The sequence below is a fragment of the Antechinus flavipes genome, chromosome 5, assembly GCF_016432865.1.
Source record: "Antechinus flavipes isolate AdamAnt ecotype Samford, QLD, Australia chromosome 5, AdamAnt_v2, whole genome shotgun sequence".
Classification (NCBI taxonomy): Eukaryota; Metazoa; Chordata; class Mammalia; order Dasyuromorphia; family Dasyuridae; genus Antechinus; species Antechinus flavipes.
The window spans coordinates 51,668,926-51,686,122 of record NC_067402.1 but is presented as its reverse complement, the minus strand read 5'-3'; the positions used below and the strand labels follow the sequence as shown (position 1 = coordinate 51,686,122).

At 33.2% G+C, this 17,197-nt stretch overlaps 1 protein-coding gene across 1 annotated transcript in view; it reads left to right on the top strand.

The window, feature by feature from the left end:
• MINDY3 (MINDY lysine 48 deubiquitinase 3) overlaps nt 1–17,197 on the top strand; it is an 86,130-nt gene that overhangs the window by 18,825 nt on the left and 50,108 nt on the right. Inside the window, exons 6-8 of the mRNA XM_051961842.1 lie at nt 123–237; nt 2,502–2,575; nt 3,470–3,549. Coding sequence (XP_051817802.1) covers nt 123–237; nt 2,502–2,575; nt 3,470–3,549 — 269 coding nt within the window. The remainder of the gene's footprint in view (nt 1–122; nt 238–2,501; nt 2,576–3,469; nt 3,550–17,197) is intronic.

Genomic DNA, 17,197 nt, shown 5'->3' with positions numbered 1-17,197 from the left:
TTTGTTATAGTTTTTTAAACATATAAAATAATTTAAAATATCCACATTCTGCCTTTTCCTTGATTATTGGTTTATACTTTTTATGAATAAGTTACTAATGTTCATTTCCTTTTTTCCCCCAGCAAAAAATCATTCAAAAGTTTTCCTGAGCTAAAAGAAGCTATTTGGGATCAGTATTCCATGTGGGCAAACAAATTTGGAGTATTGCTTTTTCTGTATTCGGTGATACTCACAAAGGTTTGTTTAAGAAGTGAATACCTGTCACTTGTTAATTTCAGTTGAGTACTTTATTTCCTTTTTGAGATGAATATTATTTAGTCTCAAATTTTAGATGTTTTTGTTTTAAAGTTTAGAAATGGCTATATTCTTTTTCATATTATAGGGGAAAATCTTCATCTATTTATTCTTTACCCTTTTAAGAGTTAACTTCCACACTCTCAGACACTATAGTGAAGTAATCAGTAGAGATTGCCAGTAACTTTTTAATGACCAAATCCAATTGTTTTTTTCTGAGATTTTGTTCTCTTTTATCTCTTTTCCCCACCACCTTTTACTTAGCATTCTCTTTCCTTAGTTTCTATCTACTTTCACAGGTTTAATGATCATTTTTAGCTGGATGATTCCCAAATTTATACCTCAAATCCTGTGTTCTCTAGTTTTGGCTCCTCATCTTTAATTTCTTACTGATCATTTTTACTTTAATATCCTGTTATTTCCCGAAACTCCCCGAATCTAAATAGAACTCATCATTACCCTGAAGTGCTTTCTCCTCCTGGCTACTCTGTTTCTGCCAATCATTCTCAGAGGCATGTAAAATTCAAAACCACAGTGATCTTTAATAACCTTTTTACCTTTCTTCTTTAACCCCAATATTGAATCAGTCAGCAAATTCCATTGATTATTTGTTCATGATGTTTCTTGCATCTGCCTCTTTCTTTTATCCCACCTCCATCAGTAAAGGTCTTTACCATCATTATTTCCTCACTTTTCTCAAGTCTCTCTACATTCCAGTCCATCTTGTAGCTAGCCCTCAAACTGGTTTTCCTAATTATTGTTTTGATCAAAAGCTTACTGGGATTCTTCCCATGTAGTATGACATTTTAAGTCCCTTTCTAATTTGATTACCTACTTTTTCATTCATACCTCTCACTACTTAATTACACAAACCCATTACATTATCTATGCACATTGACCTATTTTGATAAACTATCAGGACCATTCTATATTGAGCTTATGATATTTTACCTGCCTAAAACTTTGTTCTGCCTAATTTCTACTTATTTGTCAAGCTTAATGGATCAGTTGGTTGAATGTGAAGCTTTCATAGATTATTTCATTACAGTGATCTCTCCCTCCATATTTGGTAATTACCATGTACTTTTATGCCTTGTGAGTTGATCAGTAAAAAGTTCACTGAGATTATTTGGTTTTTGTATCCTCCTGCAGTACTTATGAGTGTTGGAGGTATTCAGGATGCATTTGATATTGGTTTGTCATTACAGTTTTACAGATAGCTATTAGCCTAATCCAACTATATCTTTATCTTGGTTTGAGCATTTATCTGAATCTATTTTTTTTTTTTTTGTAAGCAGTGAATTAAGTATCCTGTGTCTTTGTTACACAAATACATATAGTCTATTCATAAGTTAGGAAGTCATATCTTCTTTTCTTTTTTTTTTAATACTATTCAACTTAATTTTTAGAAGATTGTGTTAATACAAGATCAGATTAAAGCTTTTTTTTTTTTTTTTCTTTTAAACTCCACTGTGTAGGGTAAACATTTCCTTTTACTGTGGGTAATTTCTTTTGCCAAATATAATTAGTGTATATTTTAAGCACACAGAATTCTCTGAAATATACTTGGGCATTTCTCATTTAGGTACCATAATCTAATTTATATCTCAGTAGATATAATAGGTAAACTGAGAGACTGTGAATCATAATTAAAAAAATGTTAGGCTTGATGTTAAGAAGACCTGTGTTCAAGCCCTGCCCTTGACACATACTAGCTGTGTGACCATGTACAAATCGAACCTCTCAATGACCTCAAGCAGTTGTCTTACACTATACAAACAAGTTAAATTCCCAGATTGTGAAAGCAGTTTCTACATCAGATTTTCCCCACTAATAAAGGCATAACTTGAAATGTTTCTCTCCTCCTCCAAAAAAAAGCAAAAATTAAAATGTTAAGTAATTTTTCTTCTATTACCTCTTAAATTCAGGACATAATTTAAATCTTTTAACATAAGAAATATATCTCATTATCCTTCTAAGTTCACTGAACCTATTTAGCCTCTCCCCCACCCAAAAAATAATGTTAAGACTTGTGTTCCTTTCTAATAAAGTTCCTTGTTCTTTTTACTTGAGATGTCTCACCACAAGCAGCATTATTTGTTTTTCATATTTGTTTATTTTATATTAGTGATTGATCAGTGTAAAACACTTTTAATCTAATTTTAAAAAAAAACATGCCAATGAATTGTAATAATTGGTTTCTTTAGGGTATTGAAAACATAAAAAATGAAATTGAAGATTCAACAGAACCTTTGATAGATCCTGTATATGGACATGGCAGGTAATGAATTAAGATGTCTTTATACAGTCATCACATAATATAAGCCACTGTACTAGGAACTAGTTAACAGTATTGTTTTCAGGAACATAACTTGTTCTTTTATGACTTGATTTCCTTATATATAAAGTATTGAATGAAGTTTTCTTCCATATATTAAAGATATTTACATTTCACAGGATAATACTTTTGCTTTAGGAAAATGAAACTTAGTGATTTTTGAAATTCAATTTTGTTTCCATTTCATAGATGAATATTTTTCTTTATTTTCCAAATAAAATTTACCTCTTCTTAAAAATGAAAATTAGTACCAATTTCATCCCATCTCTCTAACCTTGACTGTTTAGCTAATTCTTTTCTTCACTTTATTCTGTTACCTTTATTCAAAATAATTTTCAAGAGATGTGGAAAGAAAATAGCAAAAACATTAATCCCGTCCATTACATTGTTGTAGTCACTAATTGTCACCTATTTTCTTGACATCACATAGACTTTCTCGGGTGAATTCAACATATGTGTCAATACCTGTAATTAATAATTTGGATATTCAGTAATGAAAGTAAATGGTATTAATATTAAATATTATCAGTTCAACATTCTCTTCACTTATATAATACTATCTTTTGTAAAGATCTTAAATTTATATAGAATATGTAATATTCTATATAAATATATAGAATAGGGAATAAAGTTTAAGGATCAAGTGACATTTAAGAAATGAAAAATTTTGGAATTAAGACATCCCTACCCTTCCCTCCTCCCCAAAATCATAGAATTCAATACAAAGAATTCAAAGTTAAATGATATGTGCCTTTGAAATAATTTTATTCAAAAACAAATAATTGTTTGCTTCTGGGTTTTTGTTTATTAATTATAGATTTTTTTTATGTTAAATAGCCAAAGTTTAATTAACCTTCTACTAACTGGGCATGCTGTTTCTAATGTATGGGATGGAGATAGAGAATGCTCAGGAATGAGTAAGTATATTCTTTGTTATTTGTATAATTTTTTGTGATTGTATAATTTTTGTCTAGTGTAAATTGATTATTTTTTCTATCTGTTTTCTAGCTTTCCATTACCTTGTAGAGGACAAGAGTGTCCCAATAGTAGAATCCTTTACAGGGTCAGAGGTACTTATAATCTACCTAATTTTCTTAAGTTGAAAGTATTAAAAAAAAAAAAATCTGAGAAGCCTTTATAAACAAGAGTATGTAGAGAACTCTCACAAATACTCACAATTTTGAAATTCCTATGTCCCATTATTTGTAAGTTAATATTTTTGCTACTTTAAATTTTTTAGATTATATTTAATAATAAATCTGATCACTTCATTTCAGAAATCTAACATTTTCTCCCATTTACTATTAATGCATTGCAGAAATCATTTAATCAGTCCAACTACTCAAAGAAAGACAATTTTCCAATTGACTACAGTTGGAAATAGAATAGGCTTGACTTTCTAAAAGAAATTACCTAAAAAAGTGTGAAAAAGTTGGATAGTAATTGCCATAGTTTGCCAATGCATGCCTTTCATAAAATGATACTTAAATTAAATTATGGTTTTCTTTAAGAATAAAGCCATACAATAGTAACTGTATTTAAAATGATGACATAATTTTTCTTAATCATTATTTTTTATAATAATCGTTTTGTGTGTGTGTGTGTGTGTGTGTGTGTGTGTGTGTGTGTGTGTGTTTATTGCAAGTATGTATTAGAAATGTCCTAGTTCCAAATAGCTGAAAGAATACAATTTCATAGAAAAAAACCCACAGAAACATATCTTTCTTTCTTCCTAAATTCCCCAAATCACCAGTTCTAGAATTGGAAGAGAACTTCAGGATCATTTAATTCAGGCTTCTTGTGTTGCAGATGAGGGAACTGAAACCTATGGAGTTTAAAGGGATTTAATGGCTCCGGGTCATTCAGTCAGTTATTGGCAAAGTTGGGTGGCGATTCTAATTTTCTTGACAATCTTAATTCATTGTTCTTTGCACTATGCTACTAACTCCTTTCTTTCTTCTTTGTAACATGAATTCATTTCCTTGAATCACTTAACCCAACTGTCCCCTGTACTATACTGGAAATTAGATGGCATCCATCACTGTACATAGATCAAAAACATAAGATTAGAAGGCTTTGTTCATCATAGTGACAGACTTTTAAGGAGAGAGAAGATAATGCTCATAGTTAGGAGATTTACAGTATGCTGAAGAAGGTATAATTAGGTGGTCTGGTTGATGCATCCCCTTCATCTAGTTCTTATACTAAATACTAAAGTCCATACGTTTGGCCAAAATAATAAACAGAAAATTGTTAACTTTAAAGCTGTCCAGTTCTATGGCAGTTTCTCTCATTTGACTTTCTTTTCCTTAGTCCAGTTCAGGGGCATTTTTTAACATTTATTTTTGCAAGGTATTGTGCTAGGTTCTAAAAAATACAAAAAAAGAAATGATCCCTGCTTTCAAAGGGAAGGAAGAATACATGTCCACAAATAAATATAGAGTATTTGCTAGAGTAAGAGAGTGTTATCAGATGATAGCAATAAAGACTTTGTAGAAATTATCAGCTGAGCTTTACTTTGAAAGAAATTAAAGACTCCTGTGGCCCAGAATTTAAGGAGAAATTTAATTCTAGACATGAAGAACTTCCAGTGCATAGATATGGGAACTATAATATCTTGTCCACAGACTATCCAGCTTCATGGACAAGAAGAGAGAATTGATGGCGTAGAGGAATAGGAAATAAATCCAAAAAATAGGTGGAAAACAAAATGGGAAGAGATTGAAATACCAGGCTAAGGAATTTGAATTTTTTTTCCTAGAGACATTAAGGAGCTTTTGGAAATTTTGAGTAATGGGTGGTCAAATGTGTGTCTTAAGAATATTAATTTTACATATTTGTGGAGAATTGATTGGATTTTGGAGAGACTAGAAACAGAAAGCCTATTGTAGTGGACTTGGTGAAACTTGACGAGAATTCAAACTAATATGGAGTCATATACAGAGAAAGAGGGGTTATTGTGAAGTAAGTTATGGAAATAAAAATCAACAGGTCTTGACAAATGATTAGATATAATCTAATATCTTAGCTAAGCATGGCTTCAAGAATATACACTCGGCTGCATAGATGGTAATGATTATAGGAGAAATAAGAAAGTGTTGGAGGAGGATGGTTTTAGGGAAAATATTATTTCTCTTTTATACATGTTGAGTTTGAGATGCCTCATTGCACATGTCCAACTGGAAATTGGTATTGTGGGATTGAAGTTCAGGAGAACCCATAGGAGCTGATGAAATCAAGGGAGCGACTTGCAATATAGGTACAGCAAACCCAACTTAGCTAATTTGTTCCATTAAGTTATAAACAGCAAAAACATTAATTTTAAAGGGTATCTGGAAAAACAGCATTATAGAAGGGTTTTTAAACATTATGGGATTTTGAATATAATATATAATAATAATGTGAAAAGTTAATGTTCAGGGCAATATTTTGCCATTATATGACAGACATTTTGCTTGTTTTCCTTATGTTCTTGCTTTTGAGTATATTGTAGATATTCTGATTTCAATAGAGAATTGGTGTACCACAGTTAGTGAACTGGTGTCAAGGGTTAATGAAAATGAAAAATGAAGCTATTTTCTGTGAGCTTTCAAACTCTCAGTACTGTTGTGGAAAATGTAAATGAATAGCTTTAATAAATTAACATAGATGATTCAGATACATATTCTTTTTCTCTCAAAAATATAAATTAAAATGTAGTATGAGTAATTGGAAGCTGTCTGTTAAGGTAAAAATAATCCTCTTTTGGGTAATTGCCTTATACTCATCCATTTACCCCAGTTTGGGGGAGGAGGCATGTTTCATTTTGGTTTTTTTAGTTCCAACTTGATACTGGTTTTTCTTAGATTTAAAGCAATTTAAACAATTTTGTTTTAGTCAATCTTATTTACTATTGTTTTAGTGATTGCTTTTTATCCTTTTGAGTGTTAGTGTGGCAAAATACAGGAAAAGCTATACAAATAAGAACAAAAAGTGCCCAGCCGTCTGGAGCTATAATAGTTTTAAGCAATTATCCTTCCATACCTCCAGAGTTAGATGTAGAAAATATTGAAATGGGAATAATTGGTTCATAATAATATCCTGAGCCACCAACAAAAGGTTCAGTTTTGTTACATTATCCTCTGATCAGAAAGTATAATATTAACAAAAACAATAAAAATAGCTCATATATATATATGAACTTTTGAAAACTGATATATACAAGGGATACGATGGCTTAGTGCATTGAAAACTAGCCTCATAATCAGGAAGACCTGTGTTTAAATCCTGTCTAGCACATGGTAGCTGGGATCCTGGTAAACTTATTTAACCTCTTAATGCCTCAATAGCACTTGAAAATTGTAAGTTGCAGAGAAGGTAGCCACCTACATTGGTAGAATTTCCTTATCCAAAAAGTATTTCTCTATACTAGATAAATCACAGATCTAGTCTGATCACAGGACCAATCTTATACATAGATATACACATGTGCACGTGTATGAGGCAGGTGCTCATGGAGAACTAAGACAAAGAGGAGCTAAATACATGCATAAGATTACATGGATGATAAGTGCTTGAGGTAGATTTAAACCTACATTTTCCTGACTCCCAAGTCTAATATTTACAGAACTGTTCATCAAAAACAAATAAAAGAGGTTCTGATGAGTAATGGATAAGCACTTAATTCTCTAGAAAATTTTGCTCTCCAGAATAACTCTATTCCAAAGTGTTTCAAATGCACATTTTACTATGTGTAAATAGTTTGTTACAGTATTTCAGGGTAGCTGCCTATTTAAAAAGAAGATTTCATATTTTCCTGGTTCACCTGTAATCCTTTAGTTGTCTTCACATTCTGTTTTGGGATGAATGTTTTGCTTATATGGAGATCGTGTTCTTTTAAGGTTATTGTTTTTTTTTTAACCTCTCTTTGCATTCCCAATCAGTTATTCTGTCTTTTGTTTCTTTTATGAAAATTGCTTCTATAGATCCAAGGTGTTTTTTGTTTGTTTGTTTGTTTGTTTTGTCCTGCTACTTATTTCTATTGTGCAGGTCATGAATTTTGCTTTCCCAATTCTTTTTTTTTCTCTTTTGAACCATTTAGGAACAGCCAGCTGTGGTTCCATGCCCTTTCCAGAGAGTCCCTACTGATTCATTTTCCTTTATCTTGCAATATTTATTCATAGATGAATTTGTGGGAGGACTTATTCTTTTCTGTTATTAATAGCTTCCCTGTTGATTTATCTTCTTGTGTTCAAGGTCTTTAACTGAGTTTTCTTCCTCTTGAGATCTTTGGTAATCAGGTTTTGTTTTTTTTCTTTTTTTCCCTTCCTTGTTGCTCACTTTCTACCTCCTTCCCCTTTGAAGATATTCCCGGGCTTTAGAACTCAAAATTCTGGACAATTCATATTTCACAAAAGGCAGTTAAGTGACTTGGTTTAGAGAATACCTGGCCTGGAGAGAAACCTACCCCACTTTACATTTGGCCTCCAACACTTAGTCTTTGAGCCTGGGCAATCTGCCTCAGTTTCTTCAAATGTAAAGTGGGGGTAATGATAGCAATTAACTCTTCAGGTGGTTAGCACAGTAATTAGCACATGATAAGTGCTTAACAAATGCCTGTTTTCTTCTTTCCTTTCTTTATCAGCCCTTGTTCGGAGCCAAAGTGATTTTTGGGGGAATCATGGGGGGAGACAGTACTGACCCAAGATGGATGGTAGGCTCTTTCCCTCTAGTTTACTGGAGTACCACATAGACATATACCATGCCCTGCCCCAGTTCCTTTTAATTCTCATTTCTCTGGTTGACCTACAAAATAACACTGTCTTCCCTACTAGGATAAGCTTTTGTCTTTTGGTTTCCAACAACAGAGGGGGAGAATGCTTAAAAGTATTGTAACCCCACTTGTGCAGCTCTTCAAAATCCTGATAGATGGTTGAGATGAAGATACTTAGCAAGTATATTACGAGTTAGGATTAGCTTTCTCTGTTGTTAGTTTGTTGGATTGTTTCATTGTTGGTGTCCTAGACTATGGATTACAGATGAAATTATTTTCTTTCTTTTACATGATTCCTATTTTTAGTAAGGATTTAGAGGTTGTGAGAATTGGACAAAAAGCGTAGTTCTTTATCTTAATGATACTATTTAAAATTACAAAGCAATAGCTAATGCAATTTTTAATCTTAACACTAGGTGGTGGTAATTGATTTAGAGAAATAACTTAGAATGTGAAATTTCTCTTTCCCTGTTTCTTCCTCTCCCTCTCCTCTTCTCTTTCTTTTTTAACATTCATAAACTTTAAAGCAATTTTGGTTTGAGGTAATCTAAAGACCAAGAAAATCATGAGCTGTGCTTTTATTTGACCTACTTCATTGCTTACAGAAAAATTTCTGGTTCACATAAATAAGTGAAAGTAATTTTTTGTTCTCTTCGTATAAAAAAGACTTGCAGATAAAATGAAACTTGGTTTTTACTCAAATAAACATTGTTTTATAAGGCAAGGAAAAAATACCCAACTTTCTTAACATACCATTTATCAAAGTATAAATCTTCCTGCATTAGGGTGCTCTTAATTTTTCTTATTTGTGATCTTTCCATTCCTTTTGTTAAATTATATTTATTCAGCAAAAAAAAAAAAAAAAGCCTTCCCTCCCTCTCACTTCAGCCAACTTTCCTTCCCCCAAATGAGAATAAAAGAAAAGCAAAAAATCTATTACAAACATCTATAATTAAACAAAGCAAATTTCAGAATTGATCATGTCCAATAAAAATGTCTCATTCTACACTCTTGAGTACTTTCTCTCTACCGGGAGTCTGGTTAGCATGTTTCATCTTTTGTCTTCTCAAAATCATGATTACTCATTTTGCTGATTAGAGTTCGTAATGCTTTCATAATTGTTTGTCTTTACCATATCATTGTTATTTTTTTTAAAGCTTTTTATTTTTAAAACGTAATGTAATGCATACATGGATAATTTTTCAGCATTGACCCTTGCTTGGCCTTGTGTTCCAGATTTTCCCCTCCTTCCTTCTACTCCCTCCCCTAGATGCCAAGCAATTCAACATATGCTATACGTGTTAAAATATATGTTAAATGCAATATGTGTAAACATATTTATGCAATTCTCTTGCTGCACACGAAAAATCAGATCAAAAGGGAAAGTAAATGAGTAAGAAAACAAAATGGAAACAAAGAAGAGCAAAAAGAGTGAGAATGTTATGTTGTGATCCACATTCAGTTCCCACAGTTTTCTGTCTGGGTGTAGATGGTTCTCTTCATCAGAAGATCATTGGAATTGGCATCATCTCATCTCATTGTAAAGAGTCAAGTTCATCAAAATTGATTGTCATAATCTTGTTGTTGCCATGTATAATGATCTCCTGGTTCTGCTCATTTCACGCAGCATCAGTTCATGTAAATCTCTCCAGGCTTCTCTAAAATCATCCTCCTGATCATTTCTTAGAGAACAATAATATTCCTTTACCTATACCATAACTTGTTCAGCCATTCTCCAACTAATGGGCATCTACTCAATTTCTAGTCTGTTGCCCCTACAAAAAGGTTGCTGCAAACATTTTTGCACATGTGGGTCCCTTTCCCTCCTTTAAGATCTCTTTGGGATATAAGCCCAGTAGCAACACTACTGGATCAAAAGGTATGCACAGTTTGATAACTTTTTGAGCATAGTTTCAAATTGCTCTCCAGAATGGCTGGATGTATTCACAATTTCACCAACAATGTATTAGTGTCCCAGTTTTCCCACATCCCCTCCAACATTCATCATTATCTTTTCCTGTCATCTTAACCAATCTGAGAGGTATGTAGTGGCATCTTAGAGTTGTCTTAATTTGCATTTCTCTGATCAATAGTGATTTACTGTATCATTGTTATTTAAATTGCCTTGCTCATTTTATTCACATCATTCTGCACTAGTTCATAAAAATCTTTCCTGAAACCAACCTTTTTTAAAAAAAAATTTTCTTATAGAACAACAGTATTCCATCATATTTATATATCACATTTATTCCCTATTTTATGAGCACCTCTTCAGATCTACATTCTTTGCTGCCACAGAAACAGAATTATAAATATTTTTGTATATCTTGAATTAGTCTGTTTCAATTAATAGTAATTCCTCTAATTACCCCTTCTCCTTTCTCTCTTTCCTCTTCTATTGCCTTGTTTAGTGAAGTATATTTCTGTGCTTAGCTGTGTGTGTATATGGTTCTTCCCTTCTTTTACCAGTTTAGGTGAGAATGAGATTGAAGTGACAGCCGGTTCTCTAGTCCTTTCCTTGTAGGAAAGTGTGTGTGTGTGTGTGTGTCTATGTCTGTGTGTGTCTGTATGTCTGTGTGTCTGTGTGTGCACTTGTGCACCTTGATTATGTGTGATAATTTTCTTTAACTTTATCCTTTCTCTGTGCCTTCCATCTAGTATATTTCTCTTCCTTTCTATTTTTATTCTTTTAAGATCAACAAGACTTTACAAAACCAATTGTAGTATCTAACTATACTCTTGAGTCCCCTGATGATGATAGAGTTCAAAGGGACATAAGTACATCTCTCCATATTTGAATATGAATAGTTCATTCTTTTTTTCATCTTAAGATTTTTCATTTGTTTGTCTTTTTTATGTTTTTTTACATTTGAGTTTGAACTTCAGAGCTATGCAACTTTGTTCTTTTCGGCAGAAATGCTTGGAAGTTCTATGTTTCATTAAAGGTCCATTTTTTTCCTCCTGTAGGTTTATATTCAGTTTTGCTGGATAAATTATTCTTTGTTCTAAGTCTATATACTTTCCTTTCTGAAATGTTTTATTCCAACCTCTTTGCTCTCTTTTGACAGTGGCTGCAAATTATGTGTGATACTGACTGGCTCTTCAGTATTTAAATTTTTTTCTTTTGGTTGCTTGCAGTATTTTTTTCTTTGACCTATACAGTCTGGATTTTAACATCAGTGTTCCTGGGAATTGGGTGATTCTTTCAGGATGTGACCTATGAATTCTAATCTTTCTTAATCCTTTGTTGCTAAGAGACCTGAGTAGTTTTCTGAGATTTCTTTGGGAGCCAATATGGTGGAGTGCAGGCAAAAACCAGGCCAAGGTCTCCCCCCAGATCCTTCCAAGTTATCTCTAAATAATGACTCCAAACAAATTTTAAAGCATCAGAATGCACAAAAAGATGGAATAGTACACTTTTTCAGGTGAAATTGGCTTGGAAAGTTGCCTGGAGCATGGCCCCAAGTTCAGCAAGGCAAGGTGGGCCTCCAAGCCTCTAACTCAGCAGTGGCAACAATCTCCAGACCTCTCAGCTCACAGACATTAAGGACAACTTGGAAGGTCGGCAAGGAAGGTTTGTCCCATTAGGATGTGAAGGGAGCCCCAACAAATCAGGAGCAAGTTTTGGAAACCACTGAATGGCCATAGTAGTTAGAGCAGCAATTTCTGGAGATCTCAACTGATAGATGGGAAGACAAAGGGTTTGTCAGAGGGAGATTGTAGGGGCCTCTTTGCTGACATTGAAATAACACTCTGTTGCTTTGTTCATATTCAGATCTGGGTAGCAGTGCTAGCTCTCACAGTACAGGTCTCTAGAAGGATCTTTGAAAACAGCTGCACAAAATCTCTGGATCCTATGTTGCACTCTCTACCCTGGAAATAGAAGCCCAGTAATAAACTGAGAAAATGGGTATACAATAGAAAAAGATTCTGACCATAGAAAGATACTTTTGTGACAAGGAAAATGAAAATACACACTCAGAAGAAGATAGCAAAGTCAAAGTTCTTACATCTAAAGCTTCCAATAAAAATAGGAATTGCTTTCAGATCATGGAAGAGCTCAAAAAGTATTTTGAAAATCAAAAAAGTTAGAGGGAAAATTAGGAAGAGAAATAAGAGTGTTGCAAAAGGAAATATAAAAAAGTAATGAGGAGAAGAGTGCCTTAGAAAGCAAAATTGAATGTAAAAGAGATACAAAAACTCAATGAGTAAAATAATTCCTTAAAAATTAGAATCAAGCAAATGGAAGCTAATGACTTCATGAGAAATCAAGAAACAATAAAACCAAAAGAATGAAAAAATAATAAGGAAAAAAAAAAAACATTGTGAAATATCTCACTGGAAAAACAACTGATCTGAAAACAGATCCAGGAGAAATAATTTAAAAATTATTGGTCTACCTAAAAGCCAAGAGCCAAAAAAAAGAGCCTGGCCATCATCTTTCAAGAAATTATCAAGGAAAACTGTCCTGATAGTCTAGAACCAGAGGGTAAAATTAGAAATTGAAAGACTCCACCAATCACCTCCTGAATCTCAAGATGAAAATTCCCAGGAGTATTATAGTCAAATTTCAGGATTCCCAGGTTAAGAAGAAAATATAACAAGCATCCAGAAGAAAACAATTCAAACATGGTAGTTACAGTTAGGTTAACACAAGATTTAGCAGCTTCTACATTAAGGAAATGAAGGACTTGGAATATGACATTCTGGAGAGCAATGAAACTAGGATTACAATCCAGAGTCGCCTACCCAGCAAAAATGAATTTGATCCTGCAGGGGGAAAGGTGGATATTCAATGAAATAGAGAATTTTGAAGCATTCATGATGAAAAGACCAGAGATAAATAAAAAATTTGAATTTCAAATACAGATCTTAGGAGAGGCATAAAGAGATAGGAAAAGAATATCATAAGGAACTTAAGATTCATCTGTTTATATTCCTACATGGGAAAATGATACTGACAGAAAAGGAAAGAGTGGGAAATTATCTGCCAGAAAAGAGGCAAGAAAAAGCTTTTCCAGTAGAGAAAGAGGAGAGGGAATGAGTGAATTTGACTCTCATCAGATTTGGCTTTTTAAAATTTTGTATCATCTATTCTGGGAAATCAATTTGAATTTATGCCTTTGGGTTTTTCTTTTAGACTTTGCTTATAGGTATTTTGTAGTAGTTTTCTTCTTTTTGTGTGTCTTGAACATCAATTGTTTTTTGTCATGGGATTCTATTTTTTATTTTCTCATTCTTCCATCTTTTGACTTTATTTTTGGACCTATTTAGATTATGCTCTGCACATGTCTGGAGGAATGAACTGGGTTTGTCCCATTGCTGTTTTCTTGAAATATTGAATAGTAATATTATTATTCCAGCTAAGAATTAGGATTTGTAAGCTTTCAGTTCTCCCAGAATGCTCTGATTTAGGATAATATCTAATTGCTCACCCTCAGGCCTGAGCTGTGTAAGTTCCCAAACTGGGGTTAAATCTAAACAAGAGTAGACACTTTTGGACTCAGCTACTGTCAGCCATCTAGAAAGCTCTCCTAGCCCTAAGTGATAAAACTTTGTGATGTAACCAAGGCTTTGCTTAGGTCTGGGATTCTTGTCCTGATTGTTCTGCTGCAGATTTCAGATTGGGCTGGAAGTTGCAACAGAGACCTTGCTCTGTTGTTTTTTGAGGGAAGGGGGTGTGATACCAGTGTTGGTTATTTCTGCTCTTCTAATAATGAACATTCTGGGACCTATGACTCTTTCCTCCCCAGGAACACATCCAGGACACAGGCACCCTCCTCTGAAACCCTGAATTTGTGACCTGGACCTGGATTAGTAGGTGCCCGAAAAACTAGCATATTTTTCTTCATAGTGCCATGGTGTAAGCCTACATGCTGAATTGACAGTCTGTGGCTAACTTGCATTTGGAACGTGTAACCAATAAAAGATAGGTTTAACAGAAATGTCCTTTTTGATTATATAGTTATGATTCATAAAACCACCATGATTTCTAAGAATTTGTGCATCTCCTCAGGGATAGTGGTGAGATTCATGTGTTTGACAAAAAGAGACTATAAAATATTACTGATTATTCAAGAGTTATTCTGAGAGATGATCCTTTGATAAGCCGAGGATCATCCAGTAAAGGGCCTCAACAGGTGGGTAGCTGTCTGATTGGAAAGAAGAGATTAATGGTAGAATAAGTGGGGATTGTGTGAAGAGCATTTTGCCAGCCTTGATTAACTAAAAAGACCGACTATACTGACCTGTGAGTGAATATTCAGCCCTCCTTTATATACTTTAGATAAAAGTGAAATTCTTCACAGACACCCTACATAGGAGAAATGGCAAACTCCTCTCCCTTCTTTATTTCTTCACTGATCTATTCCTTCTTCATAACTTTCTTCCTCTTTCTTCTAAGACCTCCAGAATAGAATTAATGTGTCACTATCATTTCAAGACATTTACCTTTTTGAAGAAAATATTTTTCTTCTCTCCCATTAGTATGTTAGCATTATAGTATCTTACAGCACCTTCTGTTTATTCAAGTAAATGTCTTTCTAAGTTTCTCTGGGCTCTTTGAATTTCAGAGTTTCTGCTCACCTGTGATCCTTCCATCAAGAGTACTTGAAAGATCTCTGTTCTATTAAAGGCTCATTTTTTTCTCTTTATAATATTATGCTTATCTTTGCAGGTTAAGATATTCTTGGTTGTAAATCTAGTATTTTGTCTTTTGGGGATTCCAAGATAATGTATTTTTAGTAGAATTAACAGATTTTATTTGATCTTCAGCATAGATCCTTAGTACTTAAACTGCTTCTTTATGTTTGCTGTATTTTTTTCTTTTGGTTGTAGCCTGGATTTTAGCTGTTTTATTCCTGAGACTTTTGGGATTTCTTTCATATTTTATGTGTATTATGTATTATGTATGTATGTGTATTAGTGTATTCCTTTAGAACCTGTGGTCCTAATAATTCTGGGCATTTTCATTTATGATATCTTGAAATATGGTATTCATGTTTTTGTTTTTATTTTAAAAGACAGTTTTCAGGGAAGCCCATGACTTTTTAATCATCTTCACCTTTTTTTTTTTTCAGTCAGCTCTTTTTGTTATAACATTTTATATTTTAATACTTCACAGTATTTGGTTTTATTTATTCATCTCTTCAACTTTAGCTTCTGAAATGAGATTTTCTTCTAAGACCAAGCTCAGCTTTCAGATGGAATTATCAGCCCTGTTCAGTCTTGCCCTGAGTCTCCTACCTTCTTGCACTTATTCTGTCCCCCAGGAAAACCCTGGCCTGGATCTTTGAAGTTCAGAGTATGGAATCTTTAAAGCCTTTGTGAAGTCCCTGATCCCATTGGCTTGTGTCCAGCAGAAGATAGTGGATTTTTGTTGCTGATAGAGTTTTGTAGGCTACATGTGTCCCTGATCACCTCTGGTTTTAACTTGAAAGTTACCCTATGCTAATGCTGGCTTTGCTGGTGGTGGTAAGGGTTGGCTGATTTTTATGGCATTGTTCAATAGGAGAAATTCCTTTTTTTTTTTAAATTAAATTTCTTGGTCTTTATAACATCTGGTAGAATTTCCGGGGTTTGTTGGTATAGATATGTAAGGAGTACATTGCCTATATTCTTAGCGGCCTGTTGCTAATTTTTCTCTTCTAAGTTGAATTCTGTAAGTATATGGCATAACTCTACAAAAGCTTAAATATTTCTTTTAAAGGAAATGAGAACTTTTCTACATAGCATAAGTTTCAGCTACAATCTTTTTGAATTACCTGAAAGTCATTATGAACTAACAAGGTTATTTTTCTTTACATTATCCTGCTATGTAGGTTTAAACTAAAGTAGTCTTGTGAAATCCAAATATGAAATTAGCAATATGTCACTTTTTAAAATTCTGAATTTTGCTACTAACAGTTATACTACCTGTTTGGATAATTTTGAAGTTTCAAGGACTTTAATGATTATGTCACATGTCATTGTCACATAAGATTTTGTGATTCATCTGTAGTTCTTTGAGAACTTCTAAGTTTAGTGGTTTCAGAAATAGACATTTTAATGTACATGTTTTTCCCTAAAAGAGAATGATCATATTTAATATCGTAATAATACTTGGAATCGTGGAGTTTTTAATCTACGATCAAATAATTTATTTTAACACCCTTATTTTACAGATAAGAAAACTGTAGCCCATAGAAATTATAGTTTGGTCAAAGTCATGCAGCTAATTGATTATACACACAGAACTAAACTCCAGATCTCCTATTCTTTCAGCTAAGACTTTTTCCATATTCTACACAATGTCCTTACTACTTCCTTCAGCATCCTATTTTATGAGATGAGGAAGATTGTATGCCAAATCTAATTTTAAATCATACCATTCTTGGATAGTAAATTAAGTAGTTAAAAAGATCTAATTATGTATAGGTAAATTATTTTGACTCTGGTTTGAATTCTGTTTATTTTATGATCAAGACAATTACAATACAAAGTTTCACCCCTCATCAACAGAAAAATTTGATTGGACAAATCTTGCTAGAATAGGTTGCAAATTTCCAAAATTCTGTCAAATGAAGTATTAGTTAGTACTTGGCTTTTGATAAGAACCTAAAAACACTTGAGCTACTTTACATCATAATTAAAATGGATTTGGGGGGGTGGGGCGGGGGCAATTCTGACAATGAAAATTAAGCTGTTAAAAATTCATGTAGTCCTCAGGCAATAAAAAAATTTCAGTTTTGCTTGTATTAATTCAGAATTTATAAAGTTTAAACAGAAAAAGAACTGGTAGTTATCTTTGTACTCTTTCTAAATTGTTACTAGAA